Raw genomic sequence first — 27,911 nt, 5'->3', positions numbered from 1 at the left:
AATACATTACTGTTATTCATTCCAGTGTGGGGAAACATCTTGTTGCATGATTTTGTTGTGTATTCCTTGTTTTGCCAATAATAATAATAATAATAATAATAATAATAATAATAATAATAATAATAATAATAAAATCCAGGGGTAGTTGGACGGAGATGGAGTCTGAACTTTCTGTCTGCATAAATCCTTTCTCTATATAAAATCCCAAACAAACAAGATGTGGCTCCAGCAATATTACGTCTCTTTCCCTGCATGGTTTTTGTACCATCTTTGCCTGATGAAGAAGCCAGTAAGCTTTCAAGGCTAGCATAAGTTCTCTGTATCTTTTAGGTAGCCTAATAAACATATCACCAATGTGTATTTTTGGTTTTGATCTTTGTTTTTCCATTCACTTAAAAACATCAATTCCTCACATGCCAGTATTGCTAAGACAATAACACAAAACTCAAAAATTTCACATCAAAGTGCTTTCAAAAAGTTCCTTAAAAATAATTTCTAGAACCAGCTCAAAAGAATTCCCCAACAATTGTGTGACCACAATAACTTTGCTCCTATGTCTTGCTACCAATACCCTAAAACAGAACAATAACTAATTACAGGTAACTTTGCTACTTTCCTGCAAGATATTTGACCACATCAGAGCTAGTCTCGCTCATTGCCACCTCATTCTAAAACAGGGATGGGCAAAGTGCAACCCAAGGTTGCATGTGATCCCCAGGGCTATTTTGTGGCCTCCGGGGCCTTCCAGGATCAATTTTTCAATTTTATTGGAATACATATATATATATGCACTCCACATGCCCCAGATCTCAAGAATGCAGTCAGTTTTTGCCGCTCTTATCACAAATAAATCCTGGTTTTCAGAGTAAAGTGCTATCTAACACCTGACTGCAGTGCTAAGGTAGCGGTTTCATTTATTTTGACTTGCCAGTGGATTAGCATTGTGATAATCTCCCTGGTATCTCCTGTACTTCCCAGGATCAAAATGAAATTTTGCAAAAACCTTCCCTTCCCACAATGCCCTCTAAGGGCACAGGAAATATGTCCTCCTGTTCCCAGAGAGTATTTGGGATTCATTTGTTTTTGCATGAGCAAGTAACATTAGGATGTTGCCCTCCAAGGTCTCTTGGCGGCCTAACATGGTCCTCTAGTCTTCCACAGTTCCTCACCTTTGTTCTACAGAATGAACCAGAACTGGAGAGGATGCAGCAAAAGAATAACTACTGCACATCTTTCTTGGAGATAGCCTAATGTACCACTTACCATGATCTTTGCAAGTTGTGGTCCCTGGCTTCTTCTTCAGGGCTTTATTGGCACCTTCAGTGCAAGGGAGGCAAATTGGTCTGCAAAAAAGATTTGAGTTTGATGCTGGATTGGCATTTGTACTTGGAGAAAAAAACAAACCCATGTGGGCCAGGGGTTGGTGCAAGGAGTAGCAGAAAAGTAGGGCCAGCAAAACCAGAATTGTGCAAAATAGTGGGGTAGGAGTTGAAACACACAAATAGCCATAACTTATGCAAAGTCTCCTGTGTACATTTATAAACCCAGGAGTGAGATGAGGGTCTTACTCTGATAGTAAGGACTGTACTGTATCTTCCTTTGTTGGACACATAACCTCATCTCAGGTTTAAACTACATAACTATGGGCCTGAACAGACAGGCCAAAATAAAGCTGCTTTGAGTCACTTTGGAGGTATGCTGTTTAAATGCTGCATGCATCCTAAAAGGCCAGAAGCTGCACCAAAGCCACGCTCCAGTCCTAAGTACTAGAGCACAGCTTTGGTGCAGCTTCTGAACTCTTAAAATTAATGTGCCATTTAAACAGCATACCTTCAAAGTGACCTGAAGCAGCTTTATTTTGGCCTGTCTGTTTGGGCCCAATGGCACTTATCCCATGACTTACTAAATCGATTTACCTCTATCCAGCTTACAGTTTAATTCGTGTGGCATCCTGATGTTATCAGAAGGTTTTTGCTGCCGAACATGCTGCCCGATTACATCCTGGGTGCATCCCCAGTTCCAGAAGCACTTGTCACAGCCCATTTGGGGAGTTTTCCAGCTTAAGAAAATGGCCTCTGGAGCCCTCCTGGAAGCAGGGATGGACCCAGGCTGTATTTGAGTGGCAAATTCAGCAGCAAAAACCTTCTGATAATAGCAGGATGCCACCCTAATTAAGCTTTAAGCCAGAGAGAGGTAAATCGATTTAGTAAGCCATAGGAAAAGCTCCTATGTTAAATACTTAGCATGCAGTCCATATTGTGTTTGAATGTTGGACTAAGTTTAAATGTTGAACTAGAGAGTTTATCAGATAAGGGAAATTGGAAGTATAATCCAATGGCAATCTGAACGCAATCATGGGGTTTAACGTTATTGCGTGATAACCAACTACCGCAAATTCGGGCAATGGGAAGTCAGTCCGAATGCAATCATGTGGTTTCACGTTATTGTGTGATAGACTGCCACACACAAATTCAGGCAATGGCATGCTATTTTCAGGCAATGGGAAGCCAGTTCGAATGCAATGCGCATTCACGTAATTGCGCTCAACTAGCGACTTTAAGTGAATGCGTTCTGGTCTCACTTTCTTTTCATTCGAATTTAAGAGAAATTCCTCCTGTTTGGACTTGGAAGACCAGGATTTGAATGCCCATTCAGCCATGGAGAACCACTGGGTGATCTTGAGCAAGTCACACTGTCTTGGCCTCACAGAAAAGCAATGGCAAATTTTCCCTGAAGAAATCTTGCTAAGGAAATTATTACAGTGGGCCCTTGGTATCCACTGGTATACACTGAGGTTTGGTTCTAGGGCAATCACATAGTAAACTAGCGTCCCCTATATAAAATGTCAAAATCAGGGTTTGCTATGTTCTATCCAATTCTTCCTGCAATGACAGCATCTCAATAATTTTGCCCAAGGATTCCTGACTGTTGGTTAAACTGGCTGCGGCTCCTGGGAATTAACATTCTGGGAATTGGTCCTGGAGGACCAAAGTTTGGGAATGGCGGTCCTAGAGTGCTCTTTCACCTACAGTATGTGGTTCCAAATATTTTTTTTTTCCATTCCTGCCTCACTTTGATATCAAAGCCAGTAAGGGCAAGAAGTATCTGAAGCAACCAGTTGTTGAGCAGAAAACTACTGGATGGGGGAGGATTTACTATCCCTCTTGCAGCTGTTGTTTCTGTTTGAATAAAACACACACTGCAGTCCAGCTTTATATGTGAACAGGATGAAAAGGCAAACTATGCCCTTTTCATACATCCTTGATCCTTGAGATATTATGATTCTGAATCCCCCTTTATGTATTGATTTACAAATTCTTCATTCTGGCTATCAGGCATCTACCATACAATATACAATAAAACTACAGTAAAGACTACCTATAAACCTTTACACCATAAAAACAATAAACACTCGAGTAAAAACTTTCTTTACAATAAAACAAGATGAGTACCAGGCAGTAAAAAGTGACATTAAAAAAACGTTAAGCACCATTAAATGCCCCCTGGTGATGCAAGGCAAAGAATTCTGGGAACTCTAGTACAAAAATGGTTTCTCAACTTTGCAAAGCATAACGAGAGTTGAAGTCAATCTAAACCCTCCAGGAGCTTTAGAATAAACTTATAGTTGTTGCTGTCGTGTGCCTTCAAATTGTTTCTGACCTATGTTGACCCTAAGGCGAACTTACCACAGGTTTTCTTGGCAAGATTTATTGAGAAAGGGCTTGCCACTGCCTTCCTCTAAGGGTGAGAGAGTGTGACTTGCCCAAGTTTACCCAATGGGTTTTTGTGGCTGAGTGGTGATCCAGATCCTGGTCTCCCACAACACTACACTGGCTCTAGAACAAGCTACAATCAACTTAAATACTCCCTAGATTTATTTCGCTTGTGTGACCCCCAACTGTAGGGGCACCTTACCTGATCCTCCCACCAAACCTCACAGGATTCTCCAGTTCAAGCAGAGAGATGTCATAGTCATAGAATTCCTGGATGCCTTGGGCCAACTTTGCTCGAACATTATACAGCTCATGGTCAATGCGTCTCTTGATTGGCAATCTTCTCTGTCCTCCTCCTGGGGAAGAAAGAAGATTCAGATGTCTCATCAGAATCCATTCCTACTGTAAAATGTTCCACTGCTTTTGCAAAAAGCTCAATGATCATGATTTACCACATTTCCTGCATTCCTAGAGGTAGGAAATGTTTGCCTCACAACAGTTTTATTAGAAGCTTCCTCTCAGACTTGAGACATAAATTTTCACTTATTTCATTCTGACAAGAATTTCAAAGATTGCTCCCTAAGTGTTCTTACACCTTTTTTGTTTGTTTGTATATGAGGATTTTTTGTGAAAAAAATCATTCGCACAAGAATGTTTTGTGCAAAAATCTATATTTGACTCACCACTATGTTTTATACTTTTTTTGCACAGCAATGTTTTTGAATAACAATTTTTGTACGTAACCATTTTTTGTGCTAATGCCGAAGACAGGAAAATGTATGAGTATTCTTCCTATGTCTGCTCAAAGCATCAAACTATTCGATTTAGCAGTAACAGAATAGCATTAAGGCATTAATGTAAAATACCTAATTTGTGACTATTTTAAAGGTCACAAAAATAGATCTGTAACAAATTCAAGAAATGAGAAATGATAACTTTTACTCAGAAATAATTATTTCAGCCCCGGATGATTCAAGAACTGAATGCCAAAGTTGGAACTGAAAATTTAATTAATTAGGGGCACATAATTTCCAATGTTTCTGCAGACAAAAGGCAGGTCTCATAGAAGGGCTGAGCAATATTACTGCCAGTGAAATCTGGGAGCTTTCCTCCGTTATTTTTGTTATGTCCTTGTTCCTCAGAGTAGTTTATACTTGGGCTTTGAAGAACTGGGAGGCTGTGTTACTTAATTCAGATTTCTGTAATGACTTAGGAGTAGGAGTTAAGTGCACAGCTAAAAGATCTGGATTACCTTTGCCAGTTTGAATCCTAATTTGGGCTGCATCTGGATATTATCAAACTCAAAATGCTGCCGATGCCGCTGGCTGGGTGCAACATGGGTAACTTCTGGCTAGGGTCTTCCTCCATTCAAAATTGTTGATATGTCTCTCTTAAAGCTTAGCTACTATAGGTTGAATTTCCATTATCCAAAATGCTTGAGACCAGAAGTGTTTTGTGGGATTTTGGAATATTTGCATATATACAATGAGATGGGACCCACGTCTACACATTATATTCATTTATGTTTCATATACACCTTATACACATAGGCTGAAGGTAATTTTATACATAATATTTTAATAATTTTGTTCACAAAACAAGGGCGCGTTACAGACGCGCAAAAAGTACATACTAGGTACTACTAGGGTTAGGAAAGGGCGTCAGAGGCTGCCGCTGTGGCAGCTGAGGCCCTGATCCGGCGGGGAAAGGGGAGGGAACAGGCCGCCCCAAAAGGGCAGTCTGTAAACCACCAAGGTTTGTGTACAATGAACCATCAGAAATCAAAGTGGTCACTATCTCTACCACCCATGTGGATAGTTTTGAATTTTGGAATATTTCAGATTTCAAAATTCCGGATAAGGGAGACTCAACTTGTAGCAGGAAAAGCTTCAAGTTAAAACATGCTTGTATTTGTTGTTTCAACCCTCTATTTCTAGTCCTGCCTATAACTGGACTATTGTCCCTAGGTGTTGTTTTTGCATGCTTTCAAGTCATTTCCAACTTATGGTGACACTAAAGAAAACCAATCATGGGGTTTTCTTGTCAAAATTTGTTCAGAGGGGGTTTGCCTTTGCCTTCCTCTGAGGCTGAGAGAATGTGACTTGCCCAAGGTCACCCAGTGGGTTTCCATGGCCAAGCAGGGATTTGAACCCTGGTCTCCAGAGTTATAGTCCATTGTTCAAACCACTACATCACTCTGGCTCTCATTGTCCGCTAAAGCCTCTCTGAAACTGAATCCAGAGAACTGGCCAAGAGCATGTTCTCCATCCTTACTCTAGGAAGAAGAGGCAGGGCAAAATACCTGAGCTGTCTAAGGAGCTTTGAGACACAAAACTGACCTATGTTTGCTGTTTATATTTTCTGTTCCTGGTGTGTTACTGGGAGGAGACTTTAGTTACTGATTTCCTTGTATCATTTTTCATGTTTCTAAAAAGCAGTGTATACTGAAAGGAAAGAAGTCAGCAATTTAAAATAAAGCCTCACTGCTAAGAGAAATGAATCTAATGAATTTTAAGATAATTCATCCGTAATCCTAACCCTCCAATGCCACTCTGAATAGGCAACAATAACAGACTGAACCTGTGAAAAGAAAACTTTTATTTGCCGTTGCAGTGGCCTTCACTGAATGAAACGGACATTTGCTGACTGACTGGGTAGTTCCTATACCCTACTGCAAGAATGGGCAATGGTACCCTGCACCTGTTTTGGGATGTAATCCCCAAGTTATTTTTTTCCAGGAGCGGAGTCTTTCAGATTGACTGCCATGGTAAATAGGGTCTGATTTGTCTGCCATAGCTTTGCTTGCTTACAATGTATTGTAGAGTACTAATACTGGATAATGGGACATGTAGTCCTAAGTTAATTGTTAAAGCTGTTGTTCACAATCCTTTGGTGACTAAGGAGCAGATGGGAAAAGGGAATTTCAAGATATGTCTCAAGAGAACAGATGGTTTGAGATGATAATAATAATAATAAATTTTATTTTTACCCCGCCTTTCCAAAATATGATCAAGGCGGCTTACAAAATGATGAAAGGAGAGAGGTGTTCATGGGAAGAAGGGAGAAATCAGGTGTTTTGTTTTTATATTAATGGGCAAATGGGCTGCCAGACTGCACAAAAATGTGAATTACTATACTGGGGGAAAAAAGCTGTAATTGAAGATTCACACTTGGTTGAGCTGCATGGAAAACAACATATTCTGTGCAGAAAACCTTATTTTCTGTGCAGGAATTAATCGTTCTGTGTTGAAATATTATTTTCCATGCAGAAAATGCTGTTTTCTGTGCAAATCAACTAAGTGCAAATTTTGCACAGAATTGCAAATAGCCTTAGAAAACTGTGTGGCTTTCAAAGACTTTCTTATACCAGCAAGAAATTTGCTAAAATTATTCGTTGCTACCTTCAAAAAGAAACTTACTAAAGAATAACAATCTCTACTCTCACCTCTTCCTTGCATTACCATTCATCCTCACCAACATAGATGCTGTCCACTCACTTTTCCAATACCATGGAATCTTTGCCTGGATTGGAACAAGTGATCAAGCATTGTTGGGGAAAGAGGAAATAAATTAATACACAACAAACTAAATTTAAACAGCTGTTTCCAAGCTCTGATGGGGACTGCCATTAGTCAACAAATTAACCTGTCAAGCCTTCAAGGAAGTGGATTAACTATTTACCACACAACTAGTTAAATTTAGCTAGTGATTTCCAAATACTGCTCTTCATTGATGGGAGCTGCAAGCCAAAAATATCTGAGAGGTCATGCTTGCTCACCCTTCTCCTACTGCAATTAACAGTTTACTTCTTTGCATCTCTACATAGCAATACAATCCAGTGAGTTCAGAGGTACTTACTCCCAGGTAAGTGAGTACAGGATTGAAGTCTAAGCCTACTAACAAACCTAGATCTCTATAACTGAAGTAATCACAGTTCTTCCCCTGGTTTCCTTTGCTTCTGATGCTAACTTTCTCATTTGTTATTGACCCTCTGTTGAGCTTGAGGGAAAGAATAGTCCTCCCATACATTGTAAAGTCTTATTCTCACTAAGAACTCAATACCCTCCTAGTCCTCTTTATTTACATCCTACTTTTACTCCAAGATTGGGGAGATTACTAGCAAGAATAGAGATGTGAAAAGGCGGCTTTGACAATACTGATTACACAACAATGACTGGAGCGTGGCTTTGGTGGACTCTTAGGACGCATGCATCATTGAAACACCATACCTCCACTGTGACTCGAAGCAGCTTTATTTTGGCTGTCTGTAACAGGCCAATGTCTCCAACCTGTAGCTGCAGTATTCCCCAAATGCGATTAGGGTGCCCTTTTTATTGATGGGGGAAACCCATCAATGACCTCCCAATCGCATTAGTAATCAGGTGCAAAATATCACTGCTGGGACAATTGTGGTACTGGCAGTCCCATGGTGTCAATTTCTCCTCTTCTCCCTCTCCCCTCCCTTTTGCTATTCCCAAGCAGCCTGGTTCCCTTTATATATTTTTTTCTATTTTTTTTTTAAAAAGTCCCTTGCAGTAGCAGAGCTCTGAAATTGTATGAAAAAGTTAAAACAAAAATAAATAAAAATAAAATTAAAAAACCAAAAGATATACTGGCTAGGATGTAGGACAGGGAGTTCGGTTAAGGGGCAGCCAGGAAGATAATACAGTGGACCAGTTGTGTGATTGCAAAGACAAGAGATAATGTCTGCTCTAAAACTGGTATGTTTCTTTAAAAAAAAAAACTGGCACGATTGCTATGAGAACAGGTAATGTCCTGGGACTCAAAGTGAATTAGAAATGAAAAAGATAACAATTAAAAAGATAAAGAAAGGCAACATGAAAACAGAATTAATTATTAACCAGATTAATAATTTAAAATATGTTTTTAAAAAAGTTAAACAATACAAAATTTAAAAACAAGATAAGACAGCCTTTTGGTTAAAAACCTTCAATTCTAAAAGCCCATCTGAATGAAAAAGTGTTCACCAGGTAGCCTGGACCTAAGCTGTATACATGCATACCAAATGAAGCATGATATTAAGTGCTGCACAGAATCTCTATTTTTTAAAATGTCATTTGCAGCTCATTACAGAAACTGCAGTGCCTCCATGTACCAAAGTATATAAGCAATTTAGTTGTCAGCTGCTCGCCCAGATTCTTTCAAAACAAATGAGCCAACAGCTGGGGCTCTTAACAGCTGGCTTCAGTGTCAGTTGTTGATGAATTTGCTCTGGGATTTTTGTGAGCTTTAAAGCGGCAACCCTAACTACTGAACCCTATTCCCAAAATAGTTTTAGGACCTTGGGTAGATGCTTTAAAACCCAGAGTAGACTCCCAGCTCCACTGCCCTGAGAGTCACCAGCCTCCACCTGGCTTACCTAAAACCACAGAGCAGTACCAGAACCAAGCACAGTGAAATCATGTCTCATTTCAATCCCCCGTTGTCATGCCCTGCTTGTCCTCTGAGTCTGAGAGATTGGATGAAGAGGCGGAAGGCCCAGAGGGCATGCCAGAGCAGCCCTAGGAGGTAAGTGTGCAGCCAGCCCAGGGACCTAGCTCCCAGCAGCCACTAGAGCCAAACTCACCAGCACAAGAACTAGCTCCCAGCAGCTACTAGAGCCAAATTCACCACAGCTCCCCCACCCACAGGACAAGCCAGACTTACCAGTATCTACCCCTGCATAGAGATGCCAGGAAAAAGAGAGATGCGGGCATTCTCTGCAGTTAAGTAAGAAGGTGGCTGCTAGTAAGGACCACCTGCAAGACTTAGATGAGCTATAAATATCCCAGCACCTCCCTCAGTCCAGCATGGCTGACAACTATCTGTCTTCCTTGGGGGCTTAATTCCTACTTACCTATTAAATCGGGTTCCAAGTCAAATCTATGATTCGGCTTGGCCCCTAACTTCGATCCCACAATCTTTGCACCAGAACAAGGCCAGTGCCGGAGAGGCCGTGGGAAGGTCTGAGTGGCGAGGCCAGGTCACATGGCGGAGCAGGCCAGGCCACTCGGTGAGGCCTGGGGACGGAGCAGGCAGGCCGGGCCGGGAGGACGGAGGAGATATGCCAGGAAGAAGGCCGGGGGTGGAGGGAAGCATGGCCGGGGCGGAGAGGCTGGGGAAAAGCTGCTGCCAGTGGGAACCAGGGCAGATTTGAATCCAATTCGAATCCACCTGGTTCCCACTTGGGCTGAATCGATTTATTTCTAAATTAATCGATTCAGCCCCCCAAACACCCCATTTTACCAGCGTCTTTTTGACGTGAGTTAAATAGGTAAAAACCATGGCCCCCCTTTCTGAATCGCTTCAGCGATTCAAATTAAATGGGAGCCATGGTGGTTTAAACCAAATCATTTGGAATCACGATCCGGTTTAAACCATAGTGGGAATTAGGCTTCTGGGGAAACCTTTGCTGTTGCCTTGTTCCTGGACTGAACGCCTGTTGTGTTGAACTCTGTACTGAACTGACATCTGACTGGTGAAGGGCCTGGACTGGAATAAACTACCACTGCTTTCACTACAACCAAAATATTTCTATCTCTCTTTGCTTAAAACACTGAAGCTTCGAGCTAGGAGTTAGGTTAGCTTCCCAAGAACAAAACAGGACACCCCTGCCTAATTTTGCATCATACCTAGAATAACGGTCCAGCTGGAAGTGTCATTCATCCGGTTGAAGCAGTGAGCAGAGGTCAAAATCCACGTCTTTGAAATCAAGGCACCCCGACAAGAAGGCTCCGTTTGATGCTACAGCAAGAGTGATTAAATTAATTCAGGATAGGACTAACAATTCCAGATTATATTCTTAACCAGGAAGTCTGGGTGTAAATAAATATAATGGGAGGAAGAGGAGGAGGAGGAGGAGGAAGGGATCAGAAGCAAAGTGGGTGAGACACCATCACTGTTAATTCAATACTAATTGACACCAAAATGTTGACATTTTTCCATCAAGCACATAAAGCACATTTCCCACTCATGCCTGTCTACTCATGAGTAAGCCCAGTGCAAAAGTTCCGTTCCATGTATCAGTTTTCCTGATTGCCAAGTTCAGCTCTGCCTCATGCAATAACTTTATTTCCGGCAAAGTACAAGTTCAGTTCTATGAGGCTTATTTAAACTTGAGAGTCAGCAGGGATTGGAGCCTCCTGTCTATGGGTCTGATGTATGTGGCCTACAAGGTTTCTTGTTCCTCTCTTAAAGTTCTCCTGCTGTTAGTCCAATCAGAGATAAAAGGGCATTTAACCTCTGATCAGAGACAACAGTAGAAGAATCTTGTGGGAGGTATGGGAAAACACTGTGGGCGATGTGGGCCACAGAAAGAGGGTTCAAATTCCTACATTATACCAGTCTACTGCAACCTGAGGCTGCCAGATATTTTAGACTACAACTCCTATCAGCCCCAATCAACAAGACCAACAAGAATTATGGGAGCTGTAGTACAAAACATCTGGAGGTCACTTGGAGGAGGAAAGCTACTCTAGGCTACTGGAAACCTGAGAAGGAAGATACTGTAATGGCATTGCAAGGGACTCTAGAAATTAGACTTTACTTACTTTGTCTTGGAGGAGAACATGCCATGGGTTCTTCTGATACCATTCAGCACTGTCAGAATAGTTTGCCAAACCACATATGTCATCCAAATCTCTGGGGTCTGCGAGGGACGGAAATGGGAGGAGGAAAACCAGGATTAACTTTCAACACATTCATGCAATTTTTCTCATTTGGAGTGGAGGAGAATGGATGATTTGGGATAGACCGTCTCTTGGTACCTTCTAACCTTTCCAGCACAATATGTGCACCTTATGCCCAAAGAATCATATTCACTGCAGGCTGGTGGGATATCCCACATGCATCTCTTCAGTTAGAAAAGTAGTGCTGGAAGTATCTTTTATATGTAAGAAATTAAAGGCTATAATTGCATGTAGCAGGAACAGAGAATCCTAGACTCATCTGATGTTTTGGACTCTGATTCCCAGAATCCCCAGCCAGTGGTAAGGGTTTTTGAGAGTTGTAGACCAAAGCACCTCGAGGATCAAAAATAAACCTCTGATATACGACATTACCTCTATACTGTTATTTTGAGGGAGAAGTAGGAAAACAAAAGGAATACCTTTTGTTTTATGTGAGAAATGTAGATACTGTATGTAAGAGCTAGGAGATGCCCATTGTAGAGATGTAGGAACTAGGAAATGCACATCTAATGTTCTTCAACAAATACACTGAGGCCCAGGAAGACACTACCAGGCAGAACCTGAAAGGCTACTTTAGAAAAATAATTATGCATAGTTACAGTTCCAAAGTACTGAGTTATCATTAAGGTTGTCATTAAGGAGCCCTGGTGCTACAGGAGTTAAATGCTGGTACTGTAGCCACAATGTTGTAAGTTCGATCCTAGAGGTGGGCTCCAAGGTCCACTCAACCTTCCATCCTTTCGTAGCTCGGTAAAATGAGTACCCAGTTTGTTGGGGGCAATTGACTTACACATTGTAAACCACTCAGGGAGTGCTACTTCACTGATAAATGGTAGTGGTACCCCGGGATACGAATTACCCAGGTTACGAATTTTTCGGGATACGAATAAATCCCATAGGGATTTATTGTTTCGGGTTACGAAGGTTTTTTCGGGTTACGAAAAAACCGCGGCGCTATTTCGCCACCGGAGGGCAGCAGAGAGCTATTTTTTTTTCCATTAGCGCCTATGGGAATTCGGCTTACGAAGGTATTTCGGGTTACGAAATTAACCGCGGAACGAATTAATTTCGTAACCCGGGGTACCACTGTATATAAATTTACGTGCTATTACTTTTGCTAAGGTTACAAATTTTAAAAATAGCACTTTCTAATTTCTCAAATGTAATTAAAATAGTAACTTTTATGACTTTGAGATATCTGGATGCTGCAAGTCACTGTTCATGATACAAAGCACTCTCTGGGTTCTCACTTCAGCATCCAAATAAAACACATGGCACAGTATGAGCCAGCTCTTGAACCATGCTGTATGAGTTAGTGAGGTTACCTGCATAACTACAAAATAGGATTGACAGGTTGGATATGGGATAGGGTCTCTATAACTTTAAACTTGAATAGTTTGAGAAGTAGGACAAGGTACTGTGGTCTTCCATCAAGATGGATGAAAGTACCTGTCATCCCACACCCTTCAAACTCCAAGTTTTGACTTCAGTCATTTGTTCACCACTTCTTTCCGGTGTAGGGTGGGGATAGGAGGGCAGAGAAGCACCAAGCTCTGTTCTTGTCACCAGCATCTCTGTGCCCCCTTTCCTCCACTACTCTCATGCTCTCCAATATTTAAAAGATGAAAATGAAAATCAGGACACATGTGATCAAACAATACTAGAGTATTGTTAAGATGGCAAGAGTTAAACATGAGGAAGATGACAGATGCTAGGAGCAGTTGCAGGAATTTCCTAATGCCTGAGTCTTTATAGGGCAATGTAAGATTCCATACCCTCCTCTCCTCTTCCCCTGCTAGGTTAATTGAGTGGAAACTACTTTTGCACTTTGAATTCAGTTGCAGCAACTGAAATAAGTTAGAAAGCCACTTCCAGTCCATTTCAAAGGAGGAAAGTAGGATCAAGAGACAGAATCTAGGACATTTTAAAAACAGCTGAAAATTGGGGTGACGGAGGATATACCAAGACTGTCTCTGTCAAATTGGGACAGTTGGAATGCATGTGCTCTCCATAGGGGAGGCAAGAGCCATGTTAGGATAGCTGCAGCTATCTTGAAATAGTATTACAATACTTTGGCCCTTATCACACATGGGGAGTTTTCAGCTCAGATCCTCCTGTTCTAGCAATGTGAAACATCATATTTTTTCACACTAGATCCAGAGTCACTCCTGTCTAGCAATGCAAATTCACATTAAAATGTTATGTTTTACCACACCTGGTTGCCTTTCCAAATCAAGGGGGAAGTGGAATCAGTTCAATTCCAAGCAAGTCACATGATGTGGATTCAAGCAAAGTGGAGTGAGTACACATTGTTATACCACACCAGAACATAATTTGAGGGTTCAACGATTCGAATCGGCACTCTTGCGCATACTCAGTGAGGCTCTGGATGCTGTCATCCTTCCCTGCCCCCTCTTTTGCTGTCATCTTTCATCGAGGTGAAGGAGGACACAGGAGATGATGAAATCGGTGGCAGGTTGAATGAGAGGAGCAGATTGGGGTCTAGGAGGATGCAGGGGATGATGATCAGATAGGTGGCAGGGTGAAGGAAGGGAGCAGACCGGGGTCTAGGAGGACGCAGGGGATGATATAATCCTCCCCGCACACTCCAGACCTCTGGGAGGAATTTGCTGCAGCCTCAAAGAGCTAGGCTTTCAGCTACCTCCTAGAGGGCTTTTTCTGTTGTCGCCCCCAGATTGTGGAACGACCTGCCGGACAAGATCCGTCAATTGACATCTTTAGATAGCTTTAAAAAGGCTGTCAAGACGGATCTCTTCCAGCAGGCCTTTCCGGAATAGATAACCCTGGCCTCAGGAACCCTGTTCTTATGAGAGTCCCCAAGGGCCTCCTTGGAAATGCTACTGTAGTTTACTGTTTTATTTGTTTTGTTCTGTTTTGTTTTTGTCTTGTAATAATGTGTATGTGTTAATGTTGTTTAATAAGCTGGTTTTAATTATAATTGATTTAATAATTTTTTAAGGGGGGAGGGAATTTTGATCTACAATGTACAATATTGTATTTTATCGTTGTTAGCCGCCCCGATTGACCTCAAGGGGCGGGATATAAATAATCTATTATTATAATTATTATAATTATTATTATGGGATAGGTGGCAGGGTGAAGGAGAGGACGAGATGGCATGAAGGAGGAGGGGGGATGAAGGAGCAGGACGCAGGGGGCCAACATTGGAGTGATCTTCCACACCAGACCAATTTGAAGTGAAATCGAAGTGAGCTTGAATGTGATTTTTGTGAATTCCCTTTTTTCTGGAATTCATCAAAATGAGGAGTCACTTTGGAATCACTGAGGAAGCGCCATGGAAGGCGCGCCCATAGTAAGGATTCGCGTCTGAAAACACATTCGCGTTATGACATGAATTCACATCGTTGGACCCACACTCATGTCGGAACTGAGCTGCAAGTGCTCTAAAAATCTCTGTGTGATAAACCTCTTTGTGCTGCTTCTCAATCTACTGGAGATTAAAGTTCCAAGAGTGACAATTTGTGTCCAACTTGATAACACTACGGCACTATAGAAGTAACCAAAAGGTTAGTTACATGACTAAAGCTGCATCTGAACTGCAGCAATAATGTAGTTTAATACTGCTTTAATTGTCATGTGAATGGAGGTCTGGGAATTGTATTTTGGGAATCTATGGAAATCTAGGAATTGTAGATGTATGAGCTATTTGACGTTCTCTGTCAGAGTTCTGTTGACAAAACAAACTACAAATTCCAGGATGCCATCGGATGGTGCCATGTGGGGTCGAGTTGCATTATTTCTGCCATGCAGATGTTGTCACTCATTATATTACAGGTGCAACTTAGCTATATCTCTGTTATTGCAAAATTTGAATTACAAATAACTCACTGTTTGCTAAGAAGTTACTTCCAAGACCTGATAATGGAATTAACTGTTAGCTTTGAAAGCAAACTGAATTATGGGTGAATTTAACACTATTAAATTTTCCACTTGTGCCATCCTCAGGTTCCTGGTGCGTGGAGTTCATACCCACCCAGTACGTCCTCAAAGGCTGTCTTGAGTTCCTCGGGATTTTTCAGGATGAAGGCATGCCTTTCCCCAGGCTTCTTGGATGCAATCTCATTCATAGCACTCCAGTCTACCTCAAGGTTTCCAACTCCAAAGGCATAGATATCTGGATGAATGAAATAAACAGGAAGTCTTGCCCAATGAACACACATACACTGGAAGTAAAGCCAGGATATTCCCAAATTCCACAACCTTTGGCACTGAAGACTCAGCCAGTTACACAGCTAGCAAGAAGCTGTGTGAACAGTTTCATCTATTGAATTTAAAGGCTCCTGAAATAGGAAACAGGAGACTTGCATTCCAGCTGTCAACAAATAGGGGGGATTCCAAAGAATATGAGGAAATTCCAGCACTGCTTTTAAAACTATTTTCTAAAGGAACTTCAGATTATTCAGAATATTATCAAGACAAAGGCAGGACAGCTATACTGAAAGCAGAGCAACTACATCCGACACACATCCTTCAAACACACAATAAACAGGGCAGTGTTGGGGTGTTTTTACAGAGCTTGAGGAAATTACTTTTTCAACTACAATTCCCCAAATTCCAGCCAACACTACTGCCACTAGTTGTACTGGCTGGTGGATACTGAGGAATGTAGTCCCAAAAGTAACTTTCCCAAGTGCTGCTGATATTAAAAGAAGGTGGCTAAGGATATCGGCATTTCCAGTGGAATGAGGAGATTCTGATTCCACGAGTGACCCAGAAAACCAATTTTTTTTAATGCAGGAGACACCCCTACTCAGAATAAGATCAAAAGAGTTCAGGATTTCAGGGTTATTGTGAGGGGGTTGTGGGCGCAACATGTAATCTTGCAATCTCTGATTTTTAAAACAAACAAACATGTTTTTAGCTTTAGTGTAGCTGGTAGTTTTGTATGAAAATACTCTTGAAAAGAAGGCAGTCAGTGCTCCCAAATGCCCTTACCTCCCAGAGCCCAAACACAACCTTTCCCATATTCACCTTTGTCAAACTATCTGTTTCTTTTGTTTCTTTCTGGTATATGTATGCTGTAGGAATTATTATTATTATTATTATTATTATTATTATTATTATTATTTTCTTATATCTCACCTTTCTCCCAATATAGGGACTCAAATGCAGCTTGACACCATTTTAACGGCCATGGCTCCATCTTACCGAATCCTGGCATATGTAGGCGTGTGAGGCACCAGCAGAGAAGGCTAAAGACTGCATGAAACTACAGATCTCAAGATTCTACAAGATGGAGCTACAATGGTTAAAATGATGGCAAATTGCATTCTTTTTTACAGTGTAGACACACAGATGGCCCATTCACACTATGTTATAAACCGGTTTGCAAACTGGGTTAAAGGGGGGTCATTCATACTTGGGCCGGGTTTTCCCAACCCCAATTTTTTTTGAGGGGGCCCAAATCCCTCTTAACCCGGTCCTTTTGAAACTGAGGCATTTTCCACATTTTTTCAATTCCATTTGGGGCACTGAGAAGGGAGGGGTAATGGGCAGAGGGTAAGAAGAGGGGCAGAACATACCCATCCCATCCCACAGGTCTTGGCTTGGTGATAAACCACCATTGTTTTTCCCCTCTCGGTGCTTGTGACTGGCTCTTTAAATCCAAAGGATTTAAATGTCTCGCACTGTCAAGTGGTCCCTTTAAACCACTGCACAGCTGTTTTCCTCTTCTGCTGGTGAATTAGTCCCCTTTATCTGCACTGATGCCTGATGCCCAAACGTCACCAAAGCCGGGGAGGGTGTTCTTTGGGGAACATGGTCCAGGGTGTGTGTTTTAATTTTTAAAGTTTGTTAGTATATGTGCACCATTGCATTTGCATGGCTTCAAGGGAGGTACGCAGGGGGCAAGCATTGTTCAGAGGGGCTTGCCATCACTATCCTCAGAGGCTGAGATAGGCTAGGGAGAAGCAGCTGCTTCTTGACTGGGCTCCTGTCTGCAGCTGGACTCCTAAAAGCCACAGCTGGACACCAGAGGGACAGAGCAAAGGGTCTCCTGACCAAAAATCTCCCTGCAGCAGCCTCATTCCCCCCTTTCTCTTTCTTCTGACCATCCCCACAGAGGAAGGCTCCTGCGATTTTCAGCCAGAACCTCCCAGGGGTTGGTGAGGGGAGTAAATAGAGGGTGTTGTTTGGCCCTCTTCTTTCCATCCCTCCATCCCCTCATCCCCTTCCTGGAAAAACCACCTCCCCCCCATTCCCAGGACTTCAGGGTCTCCCCACATCCTGATGTAGAGTCACGTCACCAACGATGACAGCGGAAGTGGAACAATGCAGATGTGCATCATTTGATTGACAGTTTTAAAAAAATGAGAATGATTGAATGTGTTTGATATGGCGGTTCCATTTTAAATTGATACAAATGGAAATGTGAACATCAACAGGGTTAAATTGCCACACAAGAGACATTCGATTGTGGCAAACGTAGTGTGAACTTCGATTCAGAATTGCAACATCAAATCTCCTTGGTTCTCCACGCTACAAAAACGCTAGCGTGAATGTGCCCGGAATATTCTGTTGGTCCACCCAACTCTAGAGATGTATCAACACTGTACACATAATGCAGTTTGACACCACTTTGCCTAGCTGCATCCCATGGAATCTTGGGATTTGTAGTTTTATAAAATATTTATCCTTCTCTGCCAGGAGTGTTGCTGACTCACAATACTTCAAATCCCAGGATTCTGTAAGATGGAGTATTATTTCTTTATTGTAGATGTATCCTACAAAGTTGACACTTAATGTCAGTATCTAGGCCAGGCCTATCTGGAGATGCCAGCGACAGAATGCAGGACCTTCCGCATGCAGATTATTTGTTCTGTAACCAAGCTACAGCCCTTCATCTGTCCCAAGACTTCCCTGAATGTAAGAAGTTTGATAACATTGCAGTAGAGGTCCCAATCCCAGCTCCTCAACGTAACATTTTACTTGGCTATGGGATGCAGAACAGAGCCCAAGTCTGAGTATCTCAGTAGGCAAACAGGTTCTCATCAGGAAGTTTGATTTTCTTACTAAGGCACAACATACCACCTTACAACAATCACTCAAAGTAGAGACAGGTTTAGATGACTCACCCAGATAATCTTTCCTGTTTGCTCTCACATCTACCAAGTCTTCTATACTGTCCACTGCCTTTTTCGGAGAACCTCCCATATTAGATTTCCCTAGGACAACAACCAAATTATTTAGACAGAAGAACAAAACCACACAGACAGCATTTGCCAAGCTGTGTCCCAAGATATATCAGCAATCCACAAGGGAAAAATAGTTAAATGCTACTTAAATGATTATGTTCAAAGATATAACTGTGTTAGTCTGTAGTATCAGTATGGAGAGAGATCTTGTAGCACCTTTGAGGCTAACTGAAGGAAAGAAGTTGGCAGCATGAGCTTTTGTAGACTTCAGTCTACTTCCTCAGATGCATCCAAAGACACCAGGGATTTTTGTGAAGACTGGGGCTCTCTTCCTCCTTCCTCTTATCCTGTTGTACTAAGAAAAAGCTTGCCAGGAGTCATGGGACTATGGGATATATGCTGTTATCCCAAAGGTTCTTGCAATTGTACGATCTCCTGGGAAAACAACAACTCATTCCTTTACATTGCATTGATACATGGGCTAACAGTACTTAGGAAAGTAAGGAACTAAGGGAAATGCAGTTTTCTCAGGACTTCCTCCATTGGAGGGGAGAAAACCCTGCACTTTTTCTCTAGCGACTGGTATTCAGCACGAGTCGGCCACTGGAGTTTATCAAATGAAGAAAATTGGGAGTTTATCCCTGTGAATACCCAGAAAAACTGTGCAATTATGCGAAATAATTTCACAAGACATGCACAAAACCCACCATTAGAGTGGTCACAAAAGAGAGATTAACATGGCGAGTTACAGACCGCCATGAAAGTATCGGAGTCATGTCCGTACTAGGGTTAGGAAGGTGCGGTGCTTCGCGCACCCCCCTAACCCTAGTATGGACTGAGTCCGTACAAAATGGCGGCTCCCCTTCCACATGGGGGCCCCCATGACGACGTCACGACCGCGCCGCCTCTATACGGGGCGGCGCAGACGTGACGTCGTCGGTCCGCGCCAGGGCGCTTAGTGTGCCCTTTCTGCAGACCAGGAAGGAGTTCCGTTTTGGAGCTCCTTCCTGGTTTGCGGCGCCACTTTGCATCGCTGGGCACAGCCTTCAGAAGGCTGCGCCCAGTGAAGCAAGGGAGAAAGGGGCCAAGCGGCCCCTTTTCCTCCCCGCTGCCGTGGGTGTCCTTGGGGCTTGAAGCCCCAAGGACACTCCTTTTCAGGCTGCGGGGAAACGGCGTTTTGCCGCTTCCCAGCAACCGAAAAGCGGCGGATCGGGCCTCAGGGCTGCCGTTCTGACTGAGGCCCCATACACGGGGAAAGGGTACAGCCCGCCCCAAATAGGCGGTCTGTAACCCACCCATATATCTTTTTACTTTTGGAATTTGAGCGACAATGCCTTTCCGATATCACTTTATTTGCGCAATTGCGTATGATAATCATTCACACAATTACTCGCCATTTTCACTTTATTTGCGGGAGGCTTTAAATGTACTTTAATCTCTCTTTAATACAGTGGCTTGGAGGATTCTCAATTTGGTGCTCAGTTGTATATCTTTACTAGGGACCCCCATAATTCAACTGCCAACATTAGTACCATTTGTTGCTCCAGTACCACACCAATTTGGTAGGCAAAGCAATTCAGCTCTTTATCTTGAGTGGGATCTACCTCCCAAAGGTTTTTGATCTCCCCATTTCTACTTGATAGCACGCAACAACAACATCAACAATTCCTTCTTACCATCTGTGAGCAGAATGATAGCATGACGAACTTTGTTCCACTGCTCTAGTACATTTGCCTGATCATTGAGCATCATCAGGTAGATGGCATTAAGTGCTGCATAAATGTTGGTTCCTGTTGCATTGCCATGGTCTGTAGAAGGAAACACAGTGCTGTTAAGTTTTATTGGCTTCCATTTTACCTGCTTCCACTAAAGGACAGAGAAGTATATAAATCTGGGGGTGCATCTACACTGTGGAAATAATGCATAGGATTATTTGCCATAGCATGCTCATGCCTCACAAAACTACCAATCCTTGGGTTCTGTGGTATAAATGTGATATAAAACTGCATCATTTCTACTGTACCCTAGGGGTAGAATTAAATATAAAATAGATTAAGAATGGAATACAATGTCAGAATTAACATAGCAGCAAGATAAAAATGCAATAAAAATAGTGATCTTCACCCAAAGCCAGTCTTAAAGGTTTTGTTACTTGGCTTCATATTTGTGTGTGTGTATATGGATGTGTGTAAGAAAGACCGAGAGAGGGAGGGTGGAATATATAGAAGTGGAGGAGGGGGGGACTATACCATCTGACCCTATTTCCAATCTATGTCATCTGATTCTGTTTCCAATCTCCACATGTACAGTGGAATATAAATCTTTATACCAAAAGTGAGCAACTTTGGCAGATCCAGGAGCCAGTTTTAATCTCCCACCTCCCACTAAAGAGATACCTCTGAAGCCTTGCTGAAAATGTGGGATTTATTGCTTTAAAGAAACCCCTAATATATCAAATCTGCCTGGGAATTTACCTCCAGTTTTGATTAACAACAACTTGGAAAAGGTCCCACATGATGAAGCAAGGCCCTGCACCTTGCTTCAGAAAAAGAATTTCCACTCCTGGAAAGTTTCAGATGTTGCAATTCTGCTATCTTAAGCACTCTCCCCCAAAAAGGCATTCTTTTTAACCTAGGGAATGGGAGTGGCATTCTAAAAACTGCAAGAAGTGGGTCTGTGAGCCTGCATGGTGTAGTGGTTTGAGCACTGGTCTACCATTCTGGAGAACTAATGGTGACCCCAAATCTATCATGGGGGTTTAAGAGGTAAAAACAAAAACAAACCAGAAGGGATGCAGGGAAGGGAAAATCTGGGAGGGAAAATGCTAGAGATGAAATCCTGTAATTTCAGAATTTTCCCACCCCCAAGCTCAGAATAGTACAAAAAGACCAAAACACTCACTGGGCCCTCAATTTTAATATAAACTTAGACCATACAACTGGTAGAAGTCTGAGAATATTCACACTACCTTTGTAATTCATTTCCTTCTTTATCTTCTCGAGAACCAATTCTGGCTCTTCTGCTATATCTTCATGGATGTCCACAATGGTCTTTGGCTGGCTGGCATAGGAGAGGATGGAGAACTTGATAGGTACATCAAAGCTGGCAACCTGGGAAGAGAAGGATGGTAGCCAAGGAATGAGAGTAGAAGAACAGCCCTGGTGGTGCAGTGGTTAAATGCCTGTACTGCAGCCATTTATTCGAAACCACAAGGTTGCGAGTTCAAGACCAGCAAAAGGGCCCAAGCTCGACTCAGGCTTGCATCCTTCCGAGGTCGCTAAAATGAGTACCCAGACTGTTGGGGGCAAATTAGCTTACTTGCTAATTAGCTTACTTGCTGTTCACCGCTATGATCTTTGGAATAGCGGTATATAAATAAAACAAAAACAAATTAAGAACAGGGACAGGAAGCAACAAATTAAAGCAACGCAGTTACCTATAACAAGTTGCTTTGTAGTGTAAAGATGTTGGGATGATGCTAAATTCCAGAAGTAACGCAATGAATGGGAACAAAGTTATTCTCTTGCTATAAGAAGGCCTTTTGTCATAAATTAATCAAATTTTATGCCTGCCTCTGCTCTCTTAATCCACAGTATTGGATGGAAGAATGAGCATTATACACATTGCCAGAATACAGAGAGGTATAATAGCTGAATGGCAAAATTTAACCCTTCAGGTTGTTAGATACTAAGCTTTAACAACAGTCTTCCCCAACCTGGCACTTTTCAGATGTATTATACTAAAAATCCCACCATTCCTTGCCAGATTGTGTGGATTGTGGTGTCTGTAGAATCATAACTCATTTTTACTGACAATCCTGATTTACAAATAATTAACATTGACTGAATATTCCTTTTAAAACCTTCACTGGGTGTCTTTCATACTACCCAGCTGTAGTATGCACTTTCGTATCACTTTGACTGCCATGGCTCCATCCTGCAGAATCCTAGGATCTGTACTTTTGTGAGATATTTAGAGGTTTCTACCAAAAACCTCTAGTGCCTCATGAAACTGCCATATCCCAGGATTACATAGGATGTAGCCATGTCAGTTAAAGTGGTGTCAAAATGCTACAACTGTGTAGTGTAAAAAGGGTCTGTTTTGGTTGCCCACTGTCGGTGATGTATATTTTAATCTAATTTGTTTTCATTAAAGAATAACCATACAGGGAATTTTCACTGTAACTACAGCATGAGAGTGAGCTTAATTTTTTTTTCCTCCATAGTCCTCAGCACACTGAAAAAGACACATGTACACAGACAACAGACATAGACACACAAAAAAAACCCTAGTATTTAAAAAACTTAAAATCTTTTCTTTCTGGTGGTATCATCATCATCATCATCATCATCATCATCATCATCCCACTTCTCCAAACAATCAAAGCTGCTTACATTAAAAATATCCATAACATACAATAGCAGCATGTTTCATTATATCCCCAAACCCTCCCTAACCCTCCCATCCACAATAAAATACAATTAAATTATTGGACAATTGTTAAAACAATTACAGTATTAAAACAGGGGAGAGGCAGTTAGGGCAATTGTCAAATGAATAAATGTCATCAATGTTATTTGTTGCTAATCGTGCCAAGAAGATATTGTGTGATTTGGCTCAAAATCAACATTGAAGGAATCTAGGTCTGCTTCCACACTGCAGAATTAATGCAGTTTGATACTGCTTTAACTGTCATGGCTCCATCTTGTGGAATCCTGACTTTTATAGTTTGTTGTGGCACCAGAACTCTCTGACAGAGAAGGCTAAATATTTCACAAAACTACAAATCCCAGAATTCCATATCATTGAGTCATGGCAATTAAAGCAGTGTCACACTGCATTAATTCTGCTGTGTAGATGCAGCCTAATTAACTTGTTTTTAATATAGGGGTAGCTGTAAGCCAGTGGAGCTTCAAAAACTTGCTAAAGGTATCACTGTTCGGTGGGTTTTTCTTTTTCTTTTTGATGTGTAAGATACCTGGGAGTAACCAGAAATAACATCCACTCCCATCAATTCCACCGCATTGTACTTGTCATATAAGATAAGTTAACTCTGTACAAACTTACCCTGTTGATGATAATTTCCAGACAAGTTTTAAAAATCCTGAAGTTGGCTTCAGTGACACTGTGAGAAGCATCCACAAGCAAGTAGATGTAGAGGAAACTGTCTTTGGACAATATAAGCCTTCGTCCCAAATTTGGAGCTAGTATAGAAATAAAGAAAAGTAATATTCTAGGGCAGAATGGGGATGGGTTTAGAGTAGCCCCAAACTAGCTGTCTGCCCTCAGATGCAGCAAAGACAAAACAGAATTGTTGCCGGCATCAATTCAATTAGTGCTGTGTACAAAATGGACTCTCCAAATTGTCCACCCTATTTGCGGACAGAGATATTGCTGGTGGTGAGTGCATTTCTCCTAATTTCTCTTCAGGAAAAGAAATCCTCCAATAGTTTCTCAGGTGTGGAGCTCACCTTTACCCATGACTGTAATAACCCCACAGCCATAGTGTTTTGGTGCCCTTCCAACCCAGCCATCATGATGTGTCTTCCAAAATTCCCCTACCAGATCTCGCCATAGAATTTGTTGGGAAATATAAGTGAGAAGGTCTAGCTGATGTTCTATCCTGACAGCTAGCCTCCTAAGGGCTTCTCTACATGGGACATTAACTCTGAATTCCCTTTGGGATCGCTGATTCCTAGGTCTCATTCCCACTACCTTTTAGACTGGATTGTGATTCAGTACAATCCGTTTTGAAAGAACATGGTTCCCACTTAATTCGAATCACTGAAGCGATTCGGAAAGGGGGGCATGCTTTTGATATATTTAACCCGTGTCTTTTGGATGCTGGTTTTTTCCACTTCTTTTGGGCTGAATCAATTTATTTTTAAATAAATCGATTCAGCCCAAGTGGGAACCATGTGGATTAGAATCCGCCCCGACCTCTCCGCCCCAGCAGTCCCTGGCTTCCCTGGCCTCCTCCCGTCCCAGCCTTCTGTCCCCAGCCTCTCCCAGCACAAATATAATGGGAACCACGCTCTGCCACTGAACCGATTCGTCAGTTCGGATTGGTTACCCTAATCCATGAAAACCGAATCAAGCGGGAATGAGGCCCTAGTTACATGATGGAGGGCCAAAACTCCAAATCAGGTGCGGACTGTATTTGCAACATCAATACCTGATTCGTCCTTTCCTCCTCTTAACCCAAATTTAAAAACCTTATATTTTGGTCCTGGTTTTTGGCTCTCTCTGTAATGGCAACAGACAGCTGCCATCCCACATGGTTCCTGCAACCTACCTGGAGGTGGCATTGTGGGCATGAATTGCTCCAACATCAAAGCACTCACCATCAATAACATGCCTGGGCACCTTGTTGTGACCCCAGTGGCGGTGCTAGGCAGCAAAAAGGGTTGTGTTAGAAGGCAGCTGCAGAGAGAGCACAAGTAATGGGGGGAAATTCAGGGAGAATTTGGGGCCAGAGTACTGTGGGGCAGCTTGGAGTATTCTGGACAGTAAAGACAAGCAAGCCCCAAGAGGTATGTCTGTCAGGCCACTGGGTGAACAGGACACTGGATTCAACAGGCCTATGCACATACATGCAAATATACCTATGATATTGCACGTAATTCAACAACGAATATATCTTTGGTGGTATAAGATCTGGGACAGATTCAAATTGAGACTTGCTGCTTCCTCTCCTGGTAAAAACTAAAACATGCCTTGTGAATTTGTACCTCCAAAACATGCTATGATGCTGGTGACCATACAAAGATGCTCTTTGTTGTATGTTCTTGTGTGACTTCAAATTGTTTCTGATTTATGGAGACCCTAAAGTGATCCTTTCCTGGGGCTTTCTTGGCAAGATTCTAATTATCAATTATTAATATCATTATTAATATAATTAATTATTAATTATTCTAATTACCCTCTGTGTTGCAGCTTGGACTACAGCAGGGGCAGGGACAAGTCTTTGCAATGCCGTCTGCCCCCCACAGCTATATCCATGCATTAAGACGCACCAGAAATTATGAGATTCATTTCCAGTGAGCATTTTTCACCAACGTTGGCCCATTTTGCTTCTTTTTGAAGGATTTCTGTACTGTGAATCAAATTGCCAAATGTTCAGATGGTCTGGGAATATTTTGGGCCAAAACGTTGTCTGAAAAATGGGGGGAGCTGAAAAGAGGATCAGGGGTCAGTGAGGGTCTCTGGCCTGAGAGATCTCATTTTCTTTACCTCCAATAGATGGTAACTCCATCACATAAACCCACACTCTGACTAAGGTTATACAGAGTACACTGCTTATACGCACGTTGAGGTGTCCCAGAAGGGTCAGGTCCAGATGACGATACTTCACTCAAAACATCAGTTAAAGAGGCTCCAAACTCAGCTCTAACATCTTCGGCCCGATCATACGAATAGGGGGCTGTATGGAAGAAAATGGAAACAGGTTGTTTGTCATTGCAAGACAAGATGCCAGAGGAGCCAGGAGTTGTGTTCTCTAAGAAAGATGGGGTCTATCTAGAAGGTTATAGCTGGGAACTGCTGTTGGACAGACAGGAGAAACAAATGCCAGGAGTTGTGTTCTCTAAGCTGGGGGGGGGGATAAGAAAACTAGCACACTAAATGAAAATAAATTAAATGGAATGAAAATATGCAGCAGTATGAATCATCCTGCTATACATGGTACCACAAAGTGGAGGGTAGGGAAACAGATTTTTTAAAAATATCAACAACCTCTATCATAATGAAAAGGATGTAATAGATTGTACGCCATAGGCAGGTTTACTCTTAGATTGTACGCCATAGGCAGGTTTACTCTTTTATATTTATTGTTTTTACGTACAGCGCTGTGCAAACCTACAGTGCTATATTAACAACAACAACAACAACAACAACAATAATAATAGTCTTTCCAGCCTGACTTCAGAGCTTATCCTATTAACAAATAAGACAGCTTACCTCTTCCAGCTTGAATTCAGGATCCAGGATGCCCCCTGATGTTATCATACCTAAATCATCGCCTATCTAGCCTGGATACTGGCCGCCACCTGGATGCATCCTGGGTCGAAGCCTCACTCAACCGGACAATTTTTGAAGTTGAAAGCTTCCTGACTAAAAAATTGCTGGCTGAGTGAGGCTTCAACCTGGGATGCATCCAGGCGGCGGCATCCTAGCTAGATAGGATATGTAAAATATTGTGTGTATGTATTCCAAAAAGTAAACCTTGATTTTGCCAATTTAAATAAAGGGCACTATTTTACTATGTCAATGTATTTAATGTGACTTCAGCATGGATTTTTTTATCTACCGGTGTGTGTGTGTGTTCTGGAGTCAAACCCCAGCGGATACCAAGGGCCCACTCTATACATTGTCACATAATATAGACCATGATAGAGAACGCCTGCTATTGTTGATTTTCCTTTTAAAAATTCTAGGTTTCATTTCATCCTGACAAAATTCCAAAGCATTGTATGATTGTAAAAATACAATTAAAAACTGTACACTTTTCTCCTCCATATAAACATAAGAGATAACAAAACCATAAAACTGCAGATGAGGGCAATAAAACCAATACAAAAGGGATCCATTCAGCAATATGCCTCTACCTGGCACTGAAAAGATTAAACTGTGAGCATCAATTGAAGCTAACAAGAGTTAAGATGTTCCAAAGTTTGATTCTAGCAATGGGACACTTGTAGGACCAACCTTATCATGAGGGAAAGTGAGGCAGGTAGGAAGAATAACAGCTTTGAGACACCAAGAAAAAGAAGCAAACTGTACATCTGAGGAGCAAGGGTGCATCTGCACTGTATAAATAGTGCAGTTTGACATTGCTTGAATTGCTATAATTCCATCCTATGGAATCCTGGGCTTTGTAGTATTTCCAAATCTTTAGTCATCTCTACCAAAGAGTTCTGGTGCCTCACAAAACTACAAATCCCAGGATTATGTAGGATGGATCTAAAGCAGTTAAAGTGATGTCAAACTGCATTATTTATACAGTGTAGATGCACCCTCTTGCCTGCTGATGGGAAATGATTCCACAGCCTAGGATGTGCAGATGAACCCTATGTCTAGGAAAGGTATGCTACATCTGCTTTTGCTCAGTTATTTAAGCCAAGATGACAAAACTTACACTGTCATACTTTGGACACATCATGAGAAGGCATGAATTTTTGGAAAAAACAATAATGTTGAGAAAGGTAGAAGAAAGTAGAAAGAGAGGAAGGCCACATGTTAGATGGATGGACTTTAATAAAGAGACCACGAATATGAGTTTGCAGGAGCTGGGCAGAGCAGTAGAGGATGGGGGGGACTGGAGATGTCTCATCAGC

At 41.9% G+C, this 27,911-nt stretch overlaps 1 protein-coding gene across 2 annotated transcripts in view; it reads right to left on the bottom strand.

Annotated features, from left to right (window-relative positions):
* C2 (complement C2) overlaps window positions 1–27,911 on the bottom strand; it is a 51,175-nt gene that overhangs the window by 9,814 nt on the left and 13,450 nt on the right. Inside the window, exons 5-14 of one of the 2 annotated variants that reach the window (XM_042451125.1) lie at window positions 25,886–25,999; window positions 23,644–23,780; window positions 21,545–21,686; window positions 20,253–20,384; window positions 18,517–18,606; window positions 15,417–15,557; window positions 11,264–11,361; window positions 10,346–10,457; window positions 3,916–4,069; window positions 1,264–1,343 (exon numbers count right to left, since the gene is read on the bottom strand). In XM_042451125.1, coding sequence (XP_042307059.1) covers window positions 1,264–1,343; window positions 3,916–4,069; window positions 10,346–10,457; window positions 11,264–11,361; window positions 15,417–15,557; window positions 18,517–18,606; window positions 20,253–20,384; window positions 21,545–21,686; window positions 23,644–23,780; window positions 25,886–25,999 — 1,200 coding nt within the window. The remainder of the gene's footprint in view (window positions 1–1,263; window positions 1,344–3,915; window positions 4,070–10,345; window positions 10,458–11,263; window positions 11,362–15,416; window positions 15,558–18,516; window positions 18,607–20,252; window positions 20,385–21,544; window positions 21,687–23,643; window positions 23,781–25,885; window positions 26,000–27,911) is intronic. The other variant, XM_042451127.1, reaches the window with a different exon arrangement.

Source organism: Sceloporus undulatus, chromosome 2 (genome assembly GCF_019175285.1).
Source record: "Sceloporus undulatus isolate JIND9_A2432 ecotype Alabama chromosome 2, SceUnd_v1.1, whole genome shotgun sequence".
Classification (NCBI taxonomy): domain Eukaryota; kingdom Metazoa; phylum Chordata; class Lepidosauria; order Squamata; family Phrynosomatidae; genus Sceloporus; species Sceloporus undulatus.
This window is presented reverse-complemented; position numbering and strand designations above follow the sequence as displayed.